Source organism: Paroedura picta, chromosome 6, assembly GCF_049243985.1.
Source record: "Paroedura picta isolate Pp20150507F chromosome 6, Ppicta_v3.0, whole genome shotgun sequence".
NCBI classification, from domain to species: Eukaryota; Metazoa; Chordata; class Lepidosauria; order Squamata; family Gekkonidae; genus Paroedura; species Paroedura picta.
The window spans coordinates 58,258,122-58,274,587 of record NC_135374.1 but is presented as its reverse complement, the minus strand read 5'-3'; the positions used below and the strand labels follow the sequence as shown (position 1 = coordinate 58,274,587).

The 16,466-nt window shown below is 45.2% G+C and overlaps 1 protein-coding gene across 1 annotated transcript in view; it reads right to left on the bottom strand.

Moving 5' to 3' along the window:
* The window catches only part of LOC143839900 (trifunctional purine biosynthetic protein adenosine-3-like), a 50,462-nt gene that overhangs the window by 20,817 nt on the left and 13,179 nt on the right, over positions 1–16,466 (bottom strand). Inside the window, exons 8-14 of the mRNA XM_077342619.1 lie at positions 14,640–14,765; positions 13,320–13,404; positions 12,595–12,680; positions 8,112–8,280; positions 7,367–7,598; positions 7,141–7,235; positions 4,272–4,381 (exon numbers count right to left, since the gene is read on the bottom strand). Coding sequence (XP_077198734.1) covers positions 4,272–4,381; positions 7,141–7,235; positions 7,367–7,598; positions 8,112–8,280; positions 12,595–12,680; positions 13,320–13,404; positions 14,640–14,765 — 903 coding nt within the window. The remainder of the gene's footprint in view (positions 1–4,271; positions 4,382–7,140; positions 7,236–7,366; positions 7,599–8,111; positions 8,281–12,594; positions 12,681–13,319; positions 13,405–14,639; positions 14,766–16,466) is intronic.

The following is a 16,466-nucleotide window of genomic DNA, read 5'->3' as shown; positions in this document are numbered from 1 at the left end:
GTGGCCCTCTCTCGGCTGGGTCCCTTGGTGGTGGGCAGGCTGGCTGGCAGAGAAAATGTGTGGGGTGGGCAGGAGGAGACACACAGGGCAGGCAAATGAAGGAGGCACACAGGGCAGGAGGGCTGGTGGAGGAGATGCACAGGGTGAGAGGGCTGGAGGAGGCAGTGTGTATGGTTGGTTATTGGAGGAGGCCATTCGTGGGGTAGACAAAGGAGGTGTGTGGGATGGGAGGATTGGTGGAGGAGGTGTGGGGTGGGCAGGCAAGAATGGGGCATGGTGCCTGATAACTGGCAGGGGAGACATGTGATGCGGGTGGGTGGAATAGACATGTGGGCTGGGCAGGCAAAGGAGGTGATGGAGTGTGAGGGTTGGTGGAAGAGATGTGCACGGTGAGCTGGTGGAGTAAACATGCAAAGCGCAGGCAGCCTGGAGTAAACACACCCAGCAGGTGAGTGAAAGAAATGCACAGGATGGGCTGGAAGAGTCATGCGGGTTGGGCTGGCCAATGGAAGAGATGTGTGGTGTGTACAGCAGGCAGACTACCTGCCTGCACCCCTGCATCACCATGCCCCACATCACCAATCCCTGGGTCTAGGCAGGGGCTGAAAATATGTCCCAGACAGGAGAACACCCACTTGCTCTGGACACTGGTAGGAGGGCAGAAGACTCATGGTTATTTAAGAGAAGTCAGGTTAGATGGCAGCCTTGTGTGACCAGTACTCCTCCAGAGGATCAACAAGGCAGTCTCAGAGGACTCAGGCACTTTCTCATCATCACACCAGCCAAATTATCCATCATTGTACACATGGCAGCCCTGCTGCTGTTCACCTCCCTGGTTGGGATCCTGAAGGCAGTGGTACTGGGCTGCAGCTCCCCCAGCCTCTTGCACTCACTGTTCCCTCTGACCATGTCTGCTGGTCTGTAGCCTCTGCACTCCTTTGAGGGGCTCACACTTGCACTGCGTGAGTTCTGCATTCTGGAGAGCAATGCTGCCTTTTATCTGGAAGCCACAGATATAGGCAGACAGCCAACCTTTTATTCTCCTTCCTTGCAGAGAGGAGAAAACCACCTGGTGCAACCTGGTAGTGATGCCCACTCTGCCATGGCCCTGATTCATAGGAGAACAAGGACCAATTGAGGCCCAGCTGCAGTGCAGAGGGGATCATCTGATGCAGCCCTTGAGTCAGGGGATGACTTGCCACAAGCTGGTCATCTGGGCACAGAACACTGTCAAGTGGTGTCTTCCAAGGGCTTGAGGACATGCACCATTTGGGAGAAGGTCAGCCAATCATTGTAATTGATGCTGACCTGCTCTTCCCCATGTAGGAAGGGCATGGAGGAGATGATATCCTGCACTGCATTATTCTGCTCTACCAAATGAGCTATTATAGCATAGGTAGCATTCCAGCAGGTGAAGAAGTGCAGGATAAGCCAGTGGTCAGGTGTGACCCTGCCTCTCATGCATCCGATGGGCAGACTTGATGCTGTGCAAGAAGTTGGTGACCAGGAATTGGCAGGTCTCCAGCAAGGCCCACATCTCAACGTGTTCCAGGTGGCCTTGGCAGTGCTCCCCAACCCTGGAGCATCCTTCACCACCAAGTGAACCATGTGTACCAGTCAGACGATGCCCTTGAAGTATGCAGACTTCACCACTGCCAGCATGTTGGTGCTGATGTCTGCAACCATGTAGCCACAAACAATTTTGCTGCTTCCAACCCAGCCTCTCATGCTATTCTGTACCACAGTGCTAATGTTTTGTACTTCATGGTCTGCATCCAGCTCCTGCACATGGAGTGGAATCACTTTGACGTCTGGTAGCCACTAGTGGATGATGGAGAGGTAGCCATTCTCCTGACTGCTCCAGAGGTCTGCTGTGAAGTGCATGGTTCTGCTTGTGCTCTGAAGAGTTCACCCTGGACCATCATCACAGCAAAGCAGTGGAGGGCAAGACTCATCAACTCATGGTCCTTGGTGAGATGTTGCAGCAGCCAGCTAAAGGCTATGCCCTCCACATTCAACAAGGTGAGTGACTGCTTCCTGGGCCCTCTATATAGCCCTTGTGGATGGCACTGTTGGCATCCTCTTGGGAATGACCTCGTGGCCAGAAGTCAGCCTTGATATCCCACCACTCATGGCACCCTTAGTGATGGGAGCCTTTCATGGAGGGGCATCCTGCTCCCATCTCCCTGCTTGAGAGTAAGTGGGCCTTTTCTTCTTCAAACTGGCCTCCAGAGAGCCAGTTTGGTGTAGTGGATAGGAGTGCGGACTTCTAATCTGGCATGCCAGGTTCAATTCTGCACTCCCCTACATGCAGCCAGCTGGGTGAGAGCCAGTTTGGTGTAGTGGTTAGGAGTGCGGACTTCTAATCTGGCATGCCAAGTTCAATTCTGCACTCCCCTACATGCAGCCATCTGGGTGACCTTGGGCTCACCACGGCGCTGATAAAACTGTTCTGACCGGGCAGTGATATCCGGGCTCTCTCAGCCTCACCCATCTCACAGGGTGTCTGTTGTGGGGAGAGGAAAGGGAAGGCGACTGTAAGCCACTTTGAGCCTCCTTTGGGTACAGAAAAGCGGCATATAAGAACCAACTATTTTTCTTTTTCTTCCACTCTTTCCTCCAGGTATCTGTGGAGAATGGAGGAGGACCAGTGTTGGGGGGGGGGGGGTTGTGCCCCCCCCAGCATAGACATGGCACACCTGGCATTCTGCCACACAGGGTGCAGAAATGTGTCCAAACTGTGGGCTGGACAGCAAAATTAGTAATTGCTCAGCAATGGAAACATTCTGAATGACCTATGGTGACAACCTGGCTTGATAAGTTCAGAGAACTATGTAAGATGGCCAAGCTGGTGAATCTAGTAAACAGGAGACCTCCAAATGAATTTCAAAGTCATTGGCATTTTTATTTTCATTACATTAATAGGTAGGTTTGTACATTGTATTAGACTAGAGGAACAGTGGAAGGGGAATACTTTTACTATCTGTTCTAATGCATCCACTGTTTCTGTTATATGTTCATATACTATTAAATTACTTATATTAAAAAACCCTTCTGGGCTGGAAACGATGCCCCAGGACTGGAGAAAGTGGAGGAGGAACAACTGCTTTCTGGGGCTGGACCAGACTACTGAGTTGTATGGAAAGGATGTTTCCACCTTCTTTGAATCACTGCCAGAGACTTCTTCTAAGAGTGTTCTCAAAAACTAGTCTCAGTGCATTGTTAACAATGCTTTGCCATCTGTGGAGAACTCCAGGACCAGATCAGGGAAAGGAGGCTTTGAGACCTCTGGCGATTTCCTGCTAGGGGCAGGCTCCCATTGGCTGGCAGGATGGCTTTGGTGCCCAGGGACCGGGGACTGTGCCATGGGAGGGGGTGGCTGGAGGACTTCTTCCTCCTGTGATAAGCACCCTTTGCACCCATTTTCACCCTCATGGTATAAAGGTGTTGGTTCACAATAAGGAGGAGTCAGAAGGTATAGAATGCAGGTACTCAGCCAAGAAACCCCAGGTAGCTCAGAGCCCTGAGTATATCTTTGTACACTGCCCTGAGCCAGCTTACTGGGAGGGTGGTCTAAGAATCCAATAAACATAAACAAAAACAAACATCAAGACCCCAAACCCCAGTGGGGGAAAGGGATCACAACCAAAATGAGAGTCCCAAGAAACCCACATACTAAACCCCTCTGTTCAGTGTGAGCAGAGAGACAGGGTGGCTCAGAGCCCTGAGTCCTCCTAACACCAAAACCACAGCAGGGGAGAAGAGTTCCCCATCACAAGGGAATGTGCTGTGCTAGTTTGCTTTTAAGAATTTCCCTGCCTCTCTCTGTAACTGCAAACAGGTGAAAGAAAACAGGCTGCTGGGCTGAGAGCGTATATATCATTTTCCAGTCCCAAACAGCAAAACGGGAACTCTGTTATTGGAAATGTCCTCGCCAGTCACCCTTCAATGAACATCACTTTGCGAACCACAAACTGGTCAAAATTCACGATGAACTTTTTCTGTGTGAGTCAGTTGGTGCCCATCCCCAGGTATCCATGTATGATAGATGAACTATATTTAGTGTGGTGGGCTACGAGTTCTGTAGGCTAAGTCTAAAGGAACTGTGTGTTATAAAGCTGAAAACATACAGAGGTTTGATACTTTTATAACCATAGACCAATTGTGTATTTATGAAAAGGCCGTTCTACCATGATTTGGTAAGTACTGATTTATGATGTTGCAATATAAAATTCTGTACAATTAATAAAACATATGAACAACAAGCTTACCTTCAATTTGTTCCCAATGCCTTTAGTCTGTGATACCAAAATAGGATCATTGTATCCAAATGCTCTCAAATCAAACAGTTCAGGAACATCCCATTGCTGCTTATGGCTGTCTGCAAAGCACATAGATGTCAACAGCATTGCTAGTGAAACCTGAAAATCTTATCAGCGTTTTCCCTCACTGAAACATCAAGCCTTTAGCTGGACCAGTAGCCCTCCCTATGGTTAAAGGCATTCTAGATATTTCCAAAAATATATGGCTGAACCATCCTCTGGTCAGGCCCTCACTAAAAAAGTTGAGAATTTGTATAAAATTAGAGAAGAGGAGATACACCCAATTGAATGCAGAATTCCAGAGAAAAGCTAGCAGAGATATGAATGCTTTCTTAAATGAACAGTGCAAACAAATAGAAGAAAACAATAGAATGGGGAGGACCAGAGATCTTTTCAAGAAAATTGGAGATATTAAGAGAAAGTTTCATGCAAAGATGGGTATGATAAAACCTGACAAAAGTGCTACGAGTAGAGGTTTTAAGTCTGGGGAAGCAGGAATTGATTGTATTGTACCATGTAACAAATGCTTGAAGTTGGACTGTGGCCTCAGCTGAGTCTTAAGGCATTACTCGTAGCAAAGAGTCTCTGCCCTGCCCCCAAATACTATAGGATTTCCCCTTTGAAGGGAAATTCCTCTTTAGCAAGCAGACGAATACAGTTACTGATAGGATCTGCAAAAACAAATTGATGGCCAAATCTCTGGCCATTACCTCCCAGCAACCTGGAAGCTTTAAATCAAAGTATAATCAGCAGTACCATTATGGGAGACAAGGCTTTTACCACATATCCCCACCCTTCCCCGTACTCTGCAGGGTGATTAATAAAGCTGAAAGCAGATAGCAAGCAACGCATGCATCTTGACAGCACCCTTTTGGCCCAGAAGGGTGTGCTTTCCAACTTTATGAAAATTGTCCAAAAGGAGGCAAATACCTCTGCCTCAAGCAAGGGTCCTTCTCTCCAAAAGACCAATCTATTACCATGACATACAGATGCTACATCTTACCATATGGTTAGTTTCTCCAAAGACCGGAGGTCAGAGTAACAGAAGTCCTAGTGACTGCCTGGAAATTTTATTTTATTAATTATATTTGTATACCGTCCTCCCCTGAGGCTCAGGGAAGTTCACATGGAACGTAAACAGTACAAAGAACTTTGTTTCAGCATAACACATGGAATGAACTGCAACCATGAGAACAATAACAAACACAACCAGAATTCCACTTGTCCCAAAATATCATGTGGACAGTGTTGTTGTTGTTGTTGTTGTTATATTTATATACTGCCCTCTAGTCTATTTCTCTCTCACCCCCCACCCACACCATTCATGCAGGTATTGCATGAAGGAGTCCTGAGCTACAATCTCCTGAGAGCCAAACTTGGTTCTTCCCTGACAGATAATCCTCAGCACAACAGGCACCGCATACATTAGACATTATAAGAGCACTGCTATTTCATTTAGATCACATCTCCACATTCAAGAGGGAAAAAACCCAATAAGGGAAAAGCAGTATCAACTCAAACTCTTTCCAGATGAGTGATAACCACAATCAGAATGGCATACTCTAAAGCAGGTATAGAATGTCTATTTGCCCTGAAAGGACATTCAACGAGGGTCTGGGCATCGGTGGAGGCCTTCTGATGCAACCTCAACATCAGGCATCTGCAAAGTAGTAATGTGGTTATCTCCAGCCACATTAATCAAGCACTGTTTGATTGACATGAACTCCAGGAGAGAGGCAGGCTGTGGGGAAAGCAGTGTTACAGTCATTGTTTCATTAGTTGGCCCACACTCTCCTCCATGTTAAGCGAGTTTGCTAATCTCCAATGTGGGAATGCACAGATTACACAAAAATGAAAACATGGTTGCATTTATCTGTAACTGATGTGTCTTCTGTTCAGGCGTATATCCCTCCCTCCTTCACTGCTGGGGACCGTCCATCTTGCATATGAATCTCTGAGGGGACAGAAAGGGAACTGAGGAAAGAGTGCTCCCTCCCCTTTGTTTAAGCGGGAACAGAGGCTGTAGCTTTGATTGTGCTGAAGTGAAGGGGGAACACTCAATTAAAGCTTCTAGAAGCTTGTATAAAATTATCTGTGGCAGGCCTGCTTTCAGGCAGTTCCATTTGTGACTGCACAGTTACTTGAACATCAGTTACAAGTAAATGCAACCATTGTTTGATATTTCTACTAGGAAGGAGTGACATGGTCCACTGTTCCTGCAAATCTGCAAAATCTGCAAAAACTAGAAACTAGAAACATGCTGCCAGAGCACACTGTGAAATTTGATGACTGATAATTATAATTGTTAAAAGGTCTAGTTCCTTTTTTGAATTCTTCAATTCTATAGAAAGTGTGATACCTTATTTCTATATTAGAGTCTTATATTATACAGTACCAGAAAAAAGCAGCAGACACTATCATGGTTGCAAAGTGAAAGCTGAGTAGCCAGTTTCAGATTCACCCAATTTTGCAATATGACACTGCAGTCCAACAGCTGTTTTCTATATTCTATTGTGCCATTGAAATATGTGCAGTTAGAACAAAGGAGGTCATTTCTACAGAAAAAGCTTTGCCTGTGCAGGCTTCTGGCTATTTTAGTATAAAGCAATACAGTTGTTAACATCATAGAAATAATTTCTACAAATTTGGGGGGATAAATATAGAGAGTGTGACATTGAAAGATGTTGCATAAATGGGGGCTACTCATAAGTAATTTTCCTGCTGCTTCTTGTACATTTGTGGGTTCATGTTAGAGAAATCTGAAATATAAAAAGTTTCTTCCAAATACGGGTAATTAATAGATCTGTTCTATCCTTACCTGGTTTGGAGCCACTTGCCGATAGTAGCTTAGGTGGATGAGACAAAGCACTGCAACCTATAGAATCTGCAATTTCCTCTTTATACGATGAGCTCCTAAAATAGAAATATATCATTGTTGCCATGTGGACAATCTCCTCCTAAGATTATGATAGACAGAAACCCAGGGCTAAATCATAAATGCGGGGTTAAGCCCGAAACATCTATCAGTGCCTTTGCTTACATACACAGACTGTCTGAGGAATTTCATAGCCTGATAACCAACATCTTTCCTGTAAATTGCTCCCTGGAAATAAATAGCTGCTAGTCCTTTGTAGGCAGCTTCCAGTGCTGACATGAGATCATTCTTCAGAGCTGTTACTGTAAGGACTCTGCATCCATTAATCACCACTTTATTATCTTTTATGGTGGTAGCTCCATGGAAGACCTCCAGGCCTAGCTCTTTTGCTTGAAGCAGTCCTATAAAAATTGTCAGAAAAAAAATTGTTAGATGCAGGCAGTTCTGTTGTTAATTCCTATAGTTCCTGATCACTGGGTCTTAATTTTTTTACTGGAAAAATATTGCTTAGTATTTTATCCGGAGTTTTCTTGCTGAATCTCTTGTCAGCCAGAGACATATATATCATAAAGTTAGTTATCCTCAGTATGATGCTAGAGGCACCTGCTTCTTTCTTCTCCAAAGCAAACAGTCAACCTTATGTGTCTGCAAAGAGCTCCCTTTGGAAACAGCCATCCTCATCAAAGGAAGATGTTTGGCTTTGTGACTGGCCCTAGTGCCAGGATAGCTAGTTTGTGATGGGGTCCACTGAATGTTCTAAAATGTCTAAAAGTGTCCATAGGCTTAACACAGTAATTGAAAAGGAGAGGTGAGACAGGTACTTTCCCCTTGACAAAGAATAATTACCATCATTAATCATCACATAAGAGTAGTGACTATCTTCTGAGAAAATTGACAATAATTTTCTTAATTACCAGTTACTTCCCTGCCTTCATTATAACATTCTGGATAGCCTTCACTTGCCATGACAACTGACACAGCAGTACAATCGTCTGCCCAAACCAACGTGGAATCATGGAGCCTTCCATTAATGGTGTCCTGTATTACTTCATAAAGGTCACTTTTAAGAAGTGGAAGAACTACCTGCAGAATTGGACAGAAGAAATCTCTTATATTTTTATGTTTAAAAATAGGAATTGAGAGGAATTAGTAGATTGTGGTAATAGATTATTATGAGTTTATTCTGCAGCCACCATCTCTCAACTGTTGATTCAAAAAGACAAAAGTATGTATGTGGGCCGCAGGAACTTCAAAAAGATGAAGCTTCTGGTCCCGATGATCATGGTTCTGTGTTCTTTCCAGAAAGGAAATCAAATCATTGTTTTTCAGGACAATGTATCAAGGATAGGAAAAGTCTGGAAACATGGGAAATGTCATGAGGATGCTCCAAGAAGATTCTGCTGCAATTTGAATGCCAAGGTTGAAAAAATAACCTCTGTGTGTTTGCAGCCAGCATTCTTGTTTGTTTATTTTTCAATTTTTATACCACTCCCTCACGATCCAGTCATCTCCAAGTTAAACTAACATTGTTGGCTATACAGTGGCCAACAGGAAAACTGAGCTTGCCTGAGACGTGTTGCTATTATACTTACATTTTCCCTTTGGGCAAGGAGCTCAGGAGAGCATACATGGTTTCCTTTTCCCTATTTTTTCCTCACACCAACCCTGTGAGGCAGATTAAGTGGAGAAATAATGACTACTGGCCTACGGCGACAAAATGATTTCACCATACAGTTATAAATACATGTTAGATATTTTAGTAGACATAGTCATGAACAATAGGAGGTGAAATAGAAATATGATGATTTATTGATTTTAAAAGAATATGTATGTTAGAGCATGAAAACGCTAGAGGGCGTCACCCCAAGGGTCAGATATGACCCGGTGCTTGGACAGGGGATACCTTTACCTTTTTATATGTTAGAGCAGTGGTCCCCAACCCCCGGGCTGTGGCCTGGTGCTGGGCCATGAAGGCCTCGGCACCGGGCCGCGGCTCCCTCTTCCTGCTCCCCCCGCAGTGAGAAGCTCACCAGGCCGCGAGCAAATCGGCCGCCAAAGCGGCCAATTAGCTTGCGGCCCAGCAAGCTTCTTGCTTCGGGAGGGGGGGGGGGAGAGAAGCTTGCCGGGCCGCAAGCTAATTGGCCGCTTTGGCAGTCGATTTGCTCGAGGCCCAGAGGGGCGGGGCATGCACAGACTTGCAGCGCATGTGCGTTTGTGCCCAATGGGACCGCAAACGCGCATGCACGGCAGTTTTGTGCATGCATGCATGCGCAGCCATGTATGCACGTTTGCGCCCCTGCCAGACGCAAACGCGCACGCACGGCAAGTCCGCACATGCGCGTTTGCACCGGGGCTGCCGCGCATGCGCGTGGCCCTATGTTGTCCTCTCCTCCCACCCCGTCACAGCAGTCCGCGGCTGCCGAAAGGTTGCGGACCGCTGTGTTAGAGGAATTAGTGGGCTCTGCCCAAATAAGGATGGTCATAAACCAGGACAATGTGGTTCATTTTGGTTCATGGTTCATGATTTGTGGCATGCCCAGTTTGTGAACCATAAATGGTCACAAACCTTTAAGGGCTAAATGAACTGGTAAGGTTTGTGATCTGGCGGAAAGAGCTCCTGGAACTGGTAAGGTTTGTGATCTGGAGAGCCAGTTTGGTGTAGTGGTTAGGAGTGCAATCTTCTAATCTGGCATGCCGGGTTCAATTCTGTACTCCTCCACATGCAACCAGCTGGGTGACCTTGGGCTCGCCACGGCACTGATAAAACTGTTCTGACCGAGCACTGATATCAGGGCTCTCTCAGCCTCATCTACCTCGCAGGGTGTCTGTTCTGGGGAGAGGAAAGGGAAGGCGGCTGTAAGCCGCTTTGAGCCTCCTTCGGGTAGAGAAAAGTCGCATATAAGATACAACTCTTCTTCTTCTTCTTCTTCTTCTTCTTCATCATCATCATCATGTCCTCTTAGTTTGCTAGAGTCACTAAACTTAAATGGGAGCTCTGGCTGACTCTCCCCTACCTGCCCTTCAAATTTGGTGAGAACTGGATTTACAGGGACTGGGTTATGGCCCACCAAGGAATGTGCCTCCATCCTTCATTGTTTCCAGTGGAGAGAAAAAATGCAAAAAATAAAAGCAAAGGCAGTAGAAGCCCAGCAGAACTGAATGGAAGACCCAGAGAATCTCTGCAGTAGTAACTGGAAGGGGGGCATTTTTACAAACCCAGCAGAACCACCACAATGTTCCACCCAGAACCAGTGCCAGTCTAAACCCCACAGCACCAATGTCAAACCAGAGAATCTCTGCAGTGGAAACTGAAGGCGAGGCATTTTTGTGAGCTCAGCAGAATCAGTGCAATGTACTGGTGCCTAGCAAAACCAAGTGCCACTGTGACAATGTCATCTCAATCACAATCCAAGCAGGAGTATTTTTACAAGCCCAGCAGAACCAGTACAATATACAGAATGTCCAGTAAAACTCTGTGCCAATATGGCAATGCCTGCTTCAGCCATCCAGAGAGTGTTTCCAAGCATCTGGTGAATATTTCTGGGGGGGAGTTCAACTGGCCATCCATCAAGAGATAGAGCTGGGTGTCATCTGCGTATTGGTGACAGCCAAGCCCAAAATGCCAGACCAGCTGTGCCAGAGGGCACATATAGATGTTGAAAAGCATGGGGAAGTGTATCACCCCCTGTGGCATTCCACAAGGGAGTCGGTAGTGGCACGACAACTCCTCCCCCAAAGCCATCCTCTGTGTCCGGTTCTGGAGAAATGAGACTAGCCACTGCAGGGCTGTCTCCTAAATCCCACTGAGGCCGTGGGCTAACAATTCATGGTCAACCACACTGAACGTGGCCAACAGTTCTTATAACACAAGGATAGCCATACCACCCCTATCCAGCTGGTGCCAGAGATCATCCATCATAGCAACCAGTGCAGTCTCCACACCATGGCCAGGATGGAAGCCCAACTGGTATGGGTCAAGTGCGAACCACTGCCTCATTCAGCTGCCCTGGGAACTCCCCAGATGTTAAGGAGAGATGTATCCATTCACAAACTGGCACAAAACTCCATGGACTGCTTGAAAGTTTGTGGAACTTCTTTGCCGGTTGCCCTGCCATGAACTTCAATTTGAAAACCATGAAAATTCATCACCAGCTCGTTCGTGCCCATTCCTATGTACTAATTCCCTGAAATCCTGGGGGAGAACAAGCAATTGGAAGCAAGGAAATAAGTTGGCAAATGTACTGGTTAAGTGTGGGGAAAAGGGAGTGATGAAGCCCTGCAATACAAAAATGATTAAAGTTCACATAATTTGTTATTATATATTACAATTAGTCCAGATTATTTGGTAGCTGGGATATATTGCTCTCTATACGGATTGAATCCATTTCCTCATGTTGCTAAAATAGATTTTATTGTGGTATGACCTGCAATGTTTTGCATTTTTTCCTCATAATATTGGGTGTTTTTAAAAACAAACAAACAAACATTAGATTAGCATACCTTGCTGGCCTTTCATGTCTATTTACCTTCTAATAAGTATATGGCAGGATATAATTTGTCCTCAGAGTCTGCATATAAACTTAATAAAGTGGAAACCACGCACTCAGAGGTGCATATTTGTAAGGAAAATTCTGAGTGGGAAGTAGTCGAACAGGAAGTACTGGGTGGAAAACAGACAGTAGCAGAATGAAATGCTGACAACTTCTTTCACAGCACGTTGCGGCTTTTTGAAACATCCCGAGAGGTGGCAGCAAAAAGGAGGCAGAAGGAGACGGTCAAGTGGGTAGGATTCAGTGAAACGCCCCCTGGATCCACTGCCTAGGCCAAATAGGCTGTTGACCATTTCTGCATGTGTGCAGCTGGGAAACACCTCTCTCTGCTGCTTGCTGTTTTGCTCATCAGTCACCCAGTGAGTTCTATGGCTAAATGGGAATTTGAAGTTGGGTTTCTGAGTCTAACCAGGAGGTTACTGGCAATGAATAACTTCTAGTCCTATCAACGCCACTGCCTCCCCCCCCCCCATACAACACTGTACTACATAAACGCCATCGTATGACATGGTTATTATGTGCCTGGTGATGGTGGATGTTATGAATGTAATGCAAACAGCTGACTCACTCGCCCTCCCTCCAGAGTGAGCTAATGATGCCACAGTGCAATGCTGCTATATTATAATGGTATAACACAACTACAACTAATTACATCTATCACAAAACTGCTATTTGTTGGCTCAGTGGTTCATAAAATTTGGCTGTTGGTAATGACTGGGGAAGGCACTGGCAAACCACCCTGTATTGAGTCTGCCAAGAAAACGCTAAAGGGCGTCACCTCAAGGGTCAGACATGACTCGGTGCTTGCACAGGGGATACCTTTACCTTTACCTTATATCTGTCTTACCTGGCACTGAGGATCACCAAAATGACAGTTAAAGTTTATGACTTTCATACTATCATTGGTAAGAATTAAATCTATTTGCAGCACACCTGGAAGGGAGAAAAGAACCAGAGAATGATACAAGATATTTAAAAATAATAATGGATTTATATTGGAGTCACTTTGCATATCATTGTACTCTAACTGTTTAATCCTATATTTGGATGGGTAGCCATATTGGTCAGAAGCAGCAGAATAAAGTTTGAGACCAGTGGCACCTTTAAAACCAACAAAGTTTTATTCTTCAGATACAGTGATAATCCAAAAAACATTTTCCTAGGAGTAAGGACCATTGACTAAAATGGAACTTACTCCTGAGTCGTTGTTGTCAGCCGTTCAGTTGAGTCTGACTCTTGGCGATCCCATGGTTAAGGAATGACCTGGCAACCTACCTTGAAAAGAAATTATCAAGAAAATCCTATGGTACAGTAGACTTGATTAAAATTGTTCTCTAAATATCTTAAATGGCATAAAACTAGACTATGATGAAGTGAAACATGCCAAATTGGTAGATTTGATGCAAAATGAAACATTGTATGCTGTTGCACAAAGGATACAGGAATGAAAAGCTTCAAGATGCTGATGCTGACCATCTAATGCTAAATTCTTAATCCAGAAATAGCACAAAATTGTCACAGCACACACACACAAACTTTGGAGGAACATTATTAATGAATGTGCATCCTTACCTGCATATGATATACCTTCTTTCTTCATACTGAGAAGAATGTGTTGAAGAAGGGTGACTTTAATTTTTTCTAGAACTTCAGAAATCTAATGAGCAATAAAAAAAACTGATGTACTTTTAATCTTCTGTGACAGATCAATGGAAAAGTCAATCTATACTGAAATATTTGAAAAATTACTGATCGTAATTATATGCATGGAGGAAGCATAAGTTATAGGAAATTCTTCATTAGAATGTGGATTGTTCCATGGTTTAAAACATGAAACAAAATAATATCCATAATAATATTGGGTTAGTTCCAGACTAATGTTTCTGCTAATGGAAGGGGAGATATAATTACTACCTTCCCCTCCTTTTTGGTGCAGATCTGTGTCTTCCACTAGTAAAAGTTTAACCCAGTGCAATCCTCTCTTATAGCAACACATTTAGCATAAAACAGCATGCCATTGTAAATATTTAATTTGAATTAGGCACCATTTGGCACCCACCAAATAATTTTACACCGTATGCAGGACCAGCTTTTGATTGGACCAGAGCCCAATTTTCAATACAGATTTGATTGGTTGTACATTTTTATCAACTTTGTTTTCTGCCTGCACGATTGGCAAAAGCCTTGCGACATTAATACACAAGACAGAGATGCCTTGGGTTTACTGATTTATAGGGCTGAAATTATTATAGATGTTTTACAATGATGAAAGGAAAATATTTTCATGCTATGGTGCTTTATTGCAGCGGTCCCCAACCTTTTTGCAGATGAGGACCGCTTCCGGGTGGGGGAGAGCCGGTGGCCCGGGTGCCGCGAATGTGCGGCAGCTGTGTGAAAACGTGCATGCGCAGAGTTGCCGCGCATGTGTGTTTGCGTCAGCAGGGGGCGCAACGCGCACGGACGGCAGCTCCGCGTATGTGTGTTTATGTCCGCTGGTGTGCCGGCAGCCGCACCTGCCTCTTCCGCCCCTCTCGCAGAGAGAAGCTAGCTGGGCTGCGAGCAAAGCTGCTGCTCCGGCGGCCACTTCGGCGGCCACTTCGGCGGCTGCTTTGCTCGCGGGCTGGTGAGCTTCTCGCTGCGGGGTGGGGAGAGGCAGGTTTGGCCGCCGGCAGGCCGGTACAGAGGCCTTCATGGCCCGGTACCGGGCCGTAGACCGGGGGTTGACAACCCCCACTTTATTGCACTGCACTGTGATAGGAAAAAAACACTGCTGCAGTATTGTAGAAGGTTTTTTTGAGAAAAGAGTGTATATGGCATTCCAAGAAACAAGACTGAGTATTTGAACTTTCCCACAAGAAATCGTTTTAGACACTGAAACAAACCTCATTGTACCTGAGATATAGGACCACAAGCTCCCATTCCTACAGTGATGGGACCCTGGTCTCCATCTAGCAGTCGCTTCTGGATCTGGATTGGGGGCATGATAGCAAAAGTGACTCCATCCACAAAACAAAAGCACTGTGAGAGAATGCAAGAAAGACAATCAATAATGCACTAATATATTCAGTTCAGCCATCATCAATTTACATACAATTGCCAATTTGAACTGGAGTTTCATCTACAGAAATTAGTCAAGTTTTTCATAGCAGGCCTATGAATATTTTCCCCTTTTCCTTTTGCTCTCAACACATCTGACTTATGGTAACCCCATAGCATTTTCAAAGTGAGCAGCACTGAGACGTGGGTTGCCACTGCCTGCCTCTCCACTGAGACCCTGGTATTCCTTCATGATCTCCTGCCCAAATAATAACCAGAGCCAACCCTGCTTGGTTTCCCAGATCTGACAAGACTGCGCTAACCTGGACTATCCAGGTCAGGGCAGACTGACATGATCACCAGCTGACCAGGATGCTTTCTTGTATTCACAGCTTCATTTTGATTCTCACTGAATTGAAGCCAGGATCCCTTTAATTTAGCTGCTATGATTACTTTGAATATTATGGTCTGCTCTTACTGTTAAAATAGTATGATGTATGTTCTATTTTACTGGTTTCTATGTATTTCACCCTAAGATGTCACAGTGAAGAGCAGTATATAAATTTAATTAATAAAATAAAATAAATAATTCACATGCTGTTTGCATCCTATTCCTGCATTCTGCACATATATAGTTTCATGCAGTGGTCCCCAACCTGCGGGTCGCGAAGGCCATGGTGCCAGGACGCAGCTCCCTCTCCCCGCCCCCCCCCCGCAGTAAAAAACTTCCCAGGCTGCAAGCTTGCGGCCCGGGAAGCTTCTTACTGCGGGAGGGCGGGGAGAAGGAATCGGGGCGGGGCCGCGCCCATGTGGGCGCGGCTCGCGGGCGCAGCCCGATGCGGGGGCACGGCCTGATGCGCGGGGGCACGGCCTGATGCGCGGGCGCGGGCCAATGCGGGGGCGTGGCCCGCGTGGGCCGCGCCCCAATGCTCTGCCGGTCCCCAACCTCATGGATTGCCAAGATTTTTTCTTCTTTTTTCCCTGTGTCACTGGATGATCTCTTGCTCATTGGTCAGTTTCAGAAAGAAGGTACCTTTGGAAATTTTAAGCAGAGAGATGATATAAAGCTGATTTCACTTTCATTTGCTATTTTAGTGGAAGGTTTCCCTGCCTTCATTTTGTCTCAACTTCTATGCTGCAAAAGCATTTTTTTCCTGTTATATAAGCCTCCTTAAGTCTTGTGAGAATTGAGGTTAGTGCCAGAAGAACCAAAGACAAGCCCTTCTTGCTTACAGCCACTTCCTTCTCTCTTCTCCCTCCCAACATGTGCTTCATATAGCTGGAGGGGTGAGAGGCTACCCATTGGTCTTTATTTTTCTCCACACCAAGTTAATTTTTTTCTTTTGAAAAGCTCATGTTTTAAAAATAGCTGTACTATGTTTTCAAAAGTTATTTTAAAAAAAAACCTCTGTGGGGAAAAATAAAGACGAACAGGTAGCCTTGAACTCACAGTATTGTGATCTCTAGGCTATCACCTTTCTGACTAAAATACCTGATGCACATTGTAGTTTGAAGCTTATAAGCTATATACGAAGGGTACTCTGATAAAAAAAGAAAAAGAAATGTAATGTCTTGTTAGGTTCATTTTTTACCATGTTCCCTTACTTTTTTAGAACAGAATGCAGCCTCCCCCCCCCCATATGGAGCACATGTCAGGAGAAAGGAGAGAGTTTTAAAAGGTAT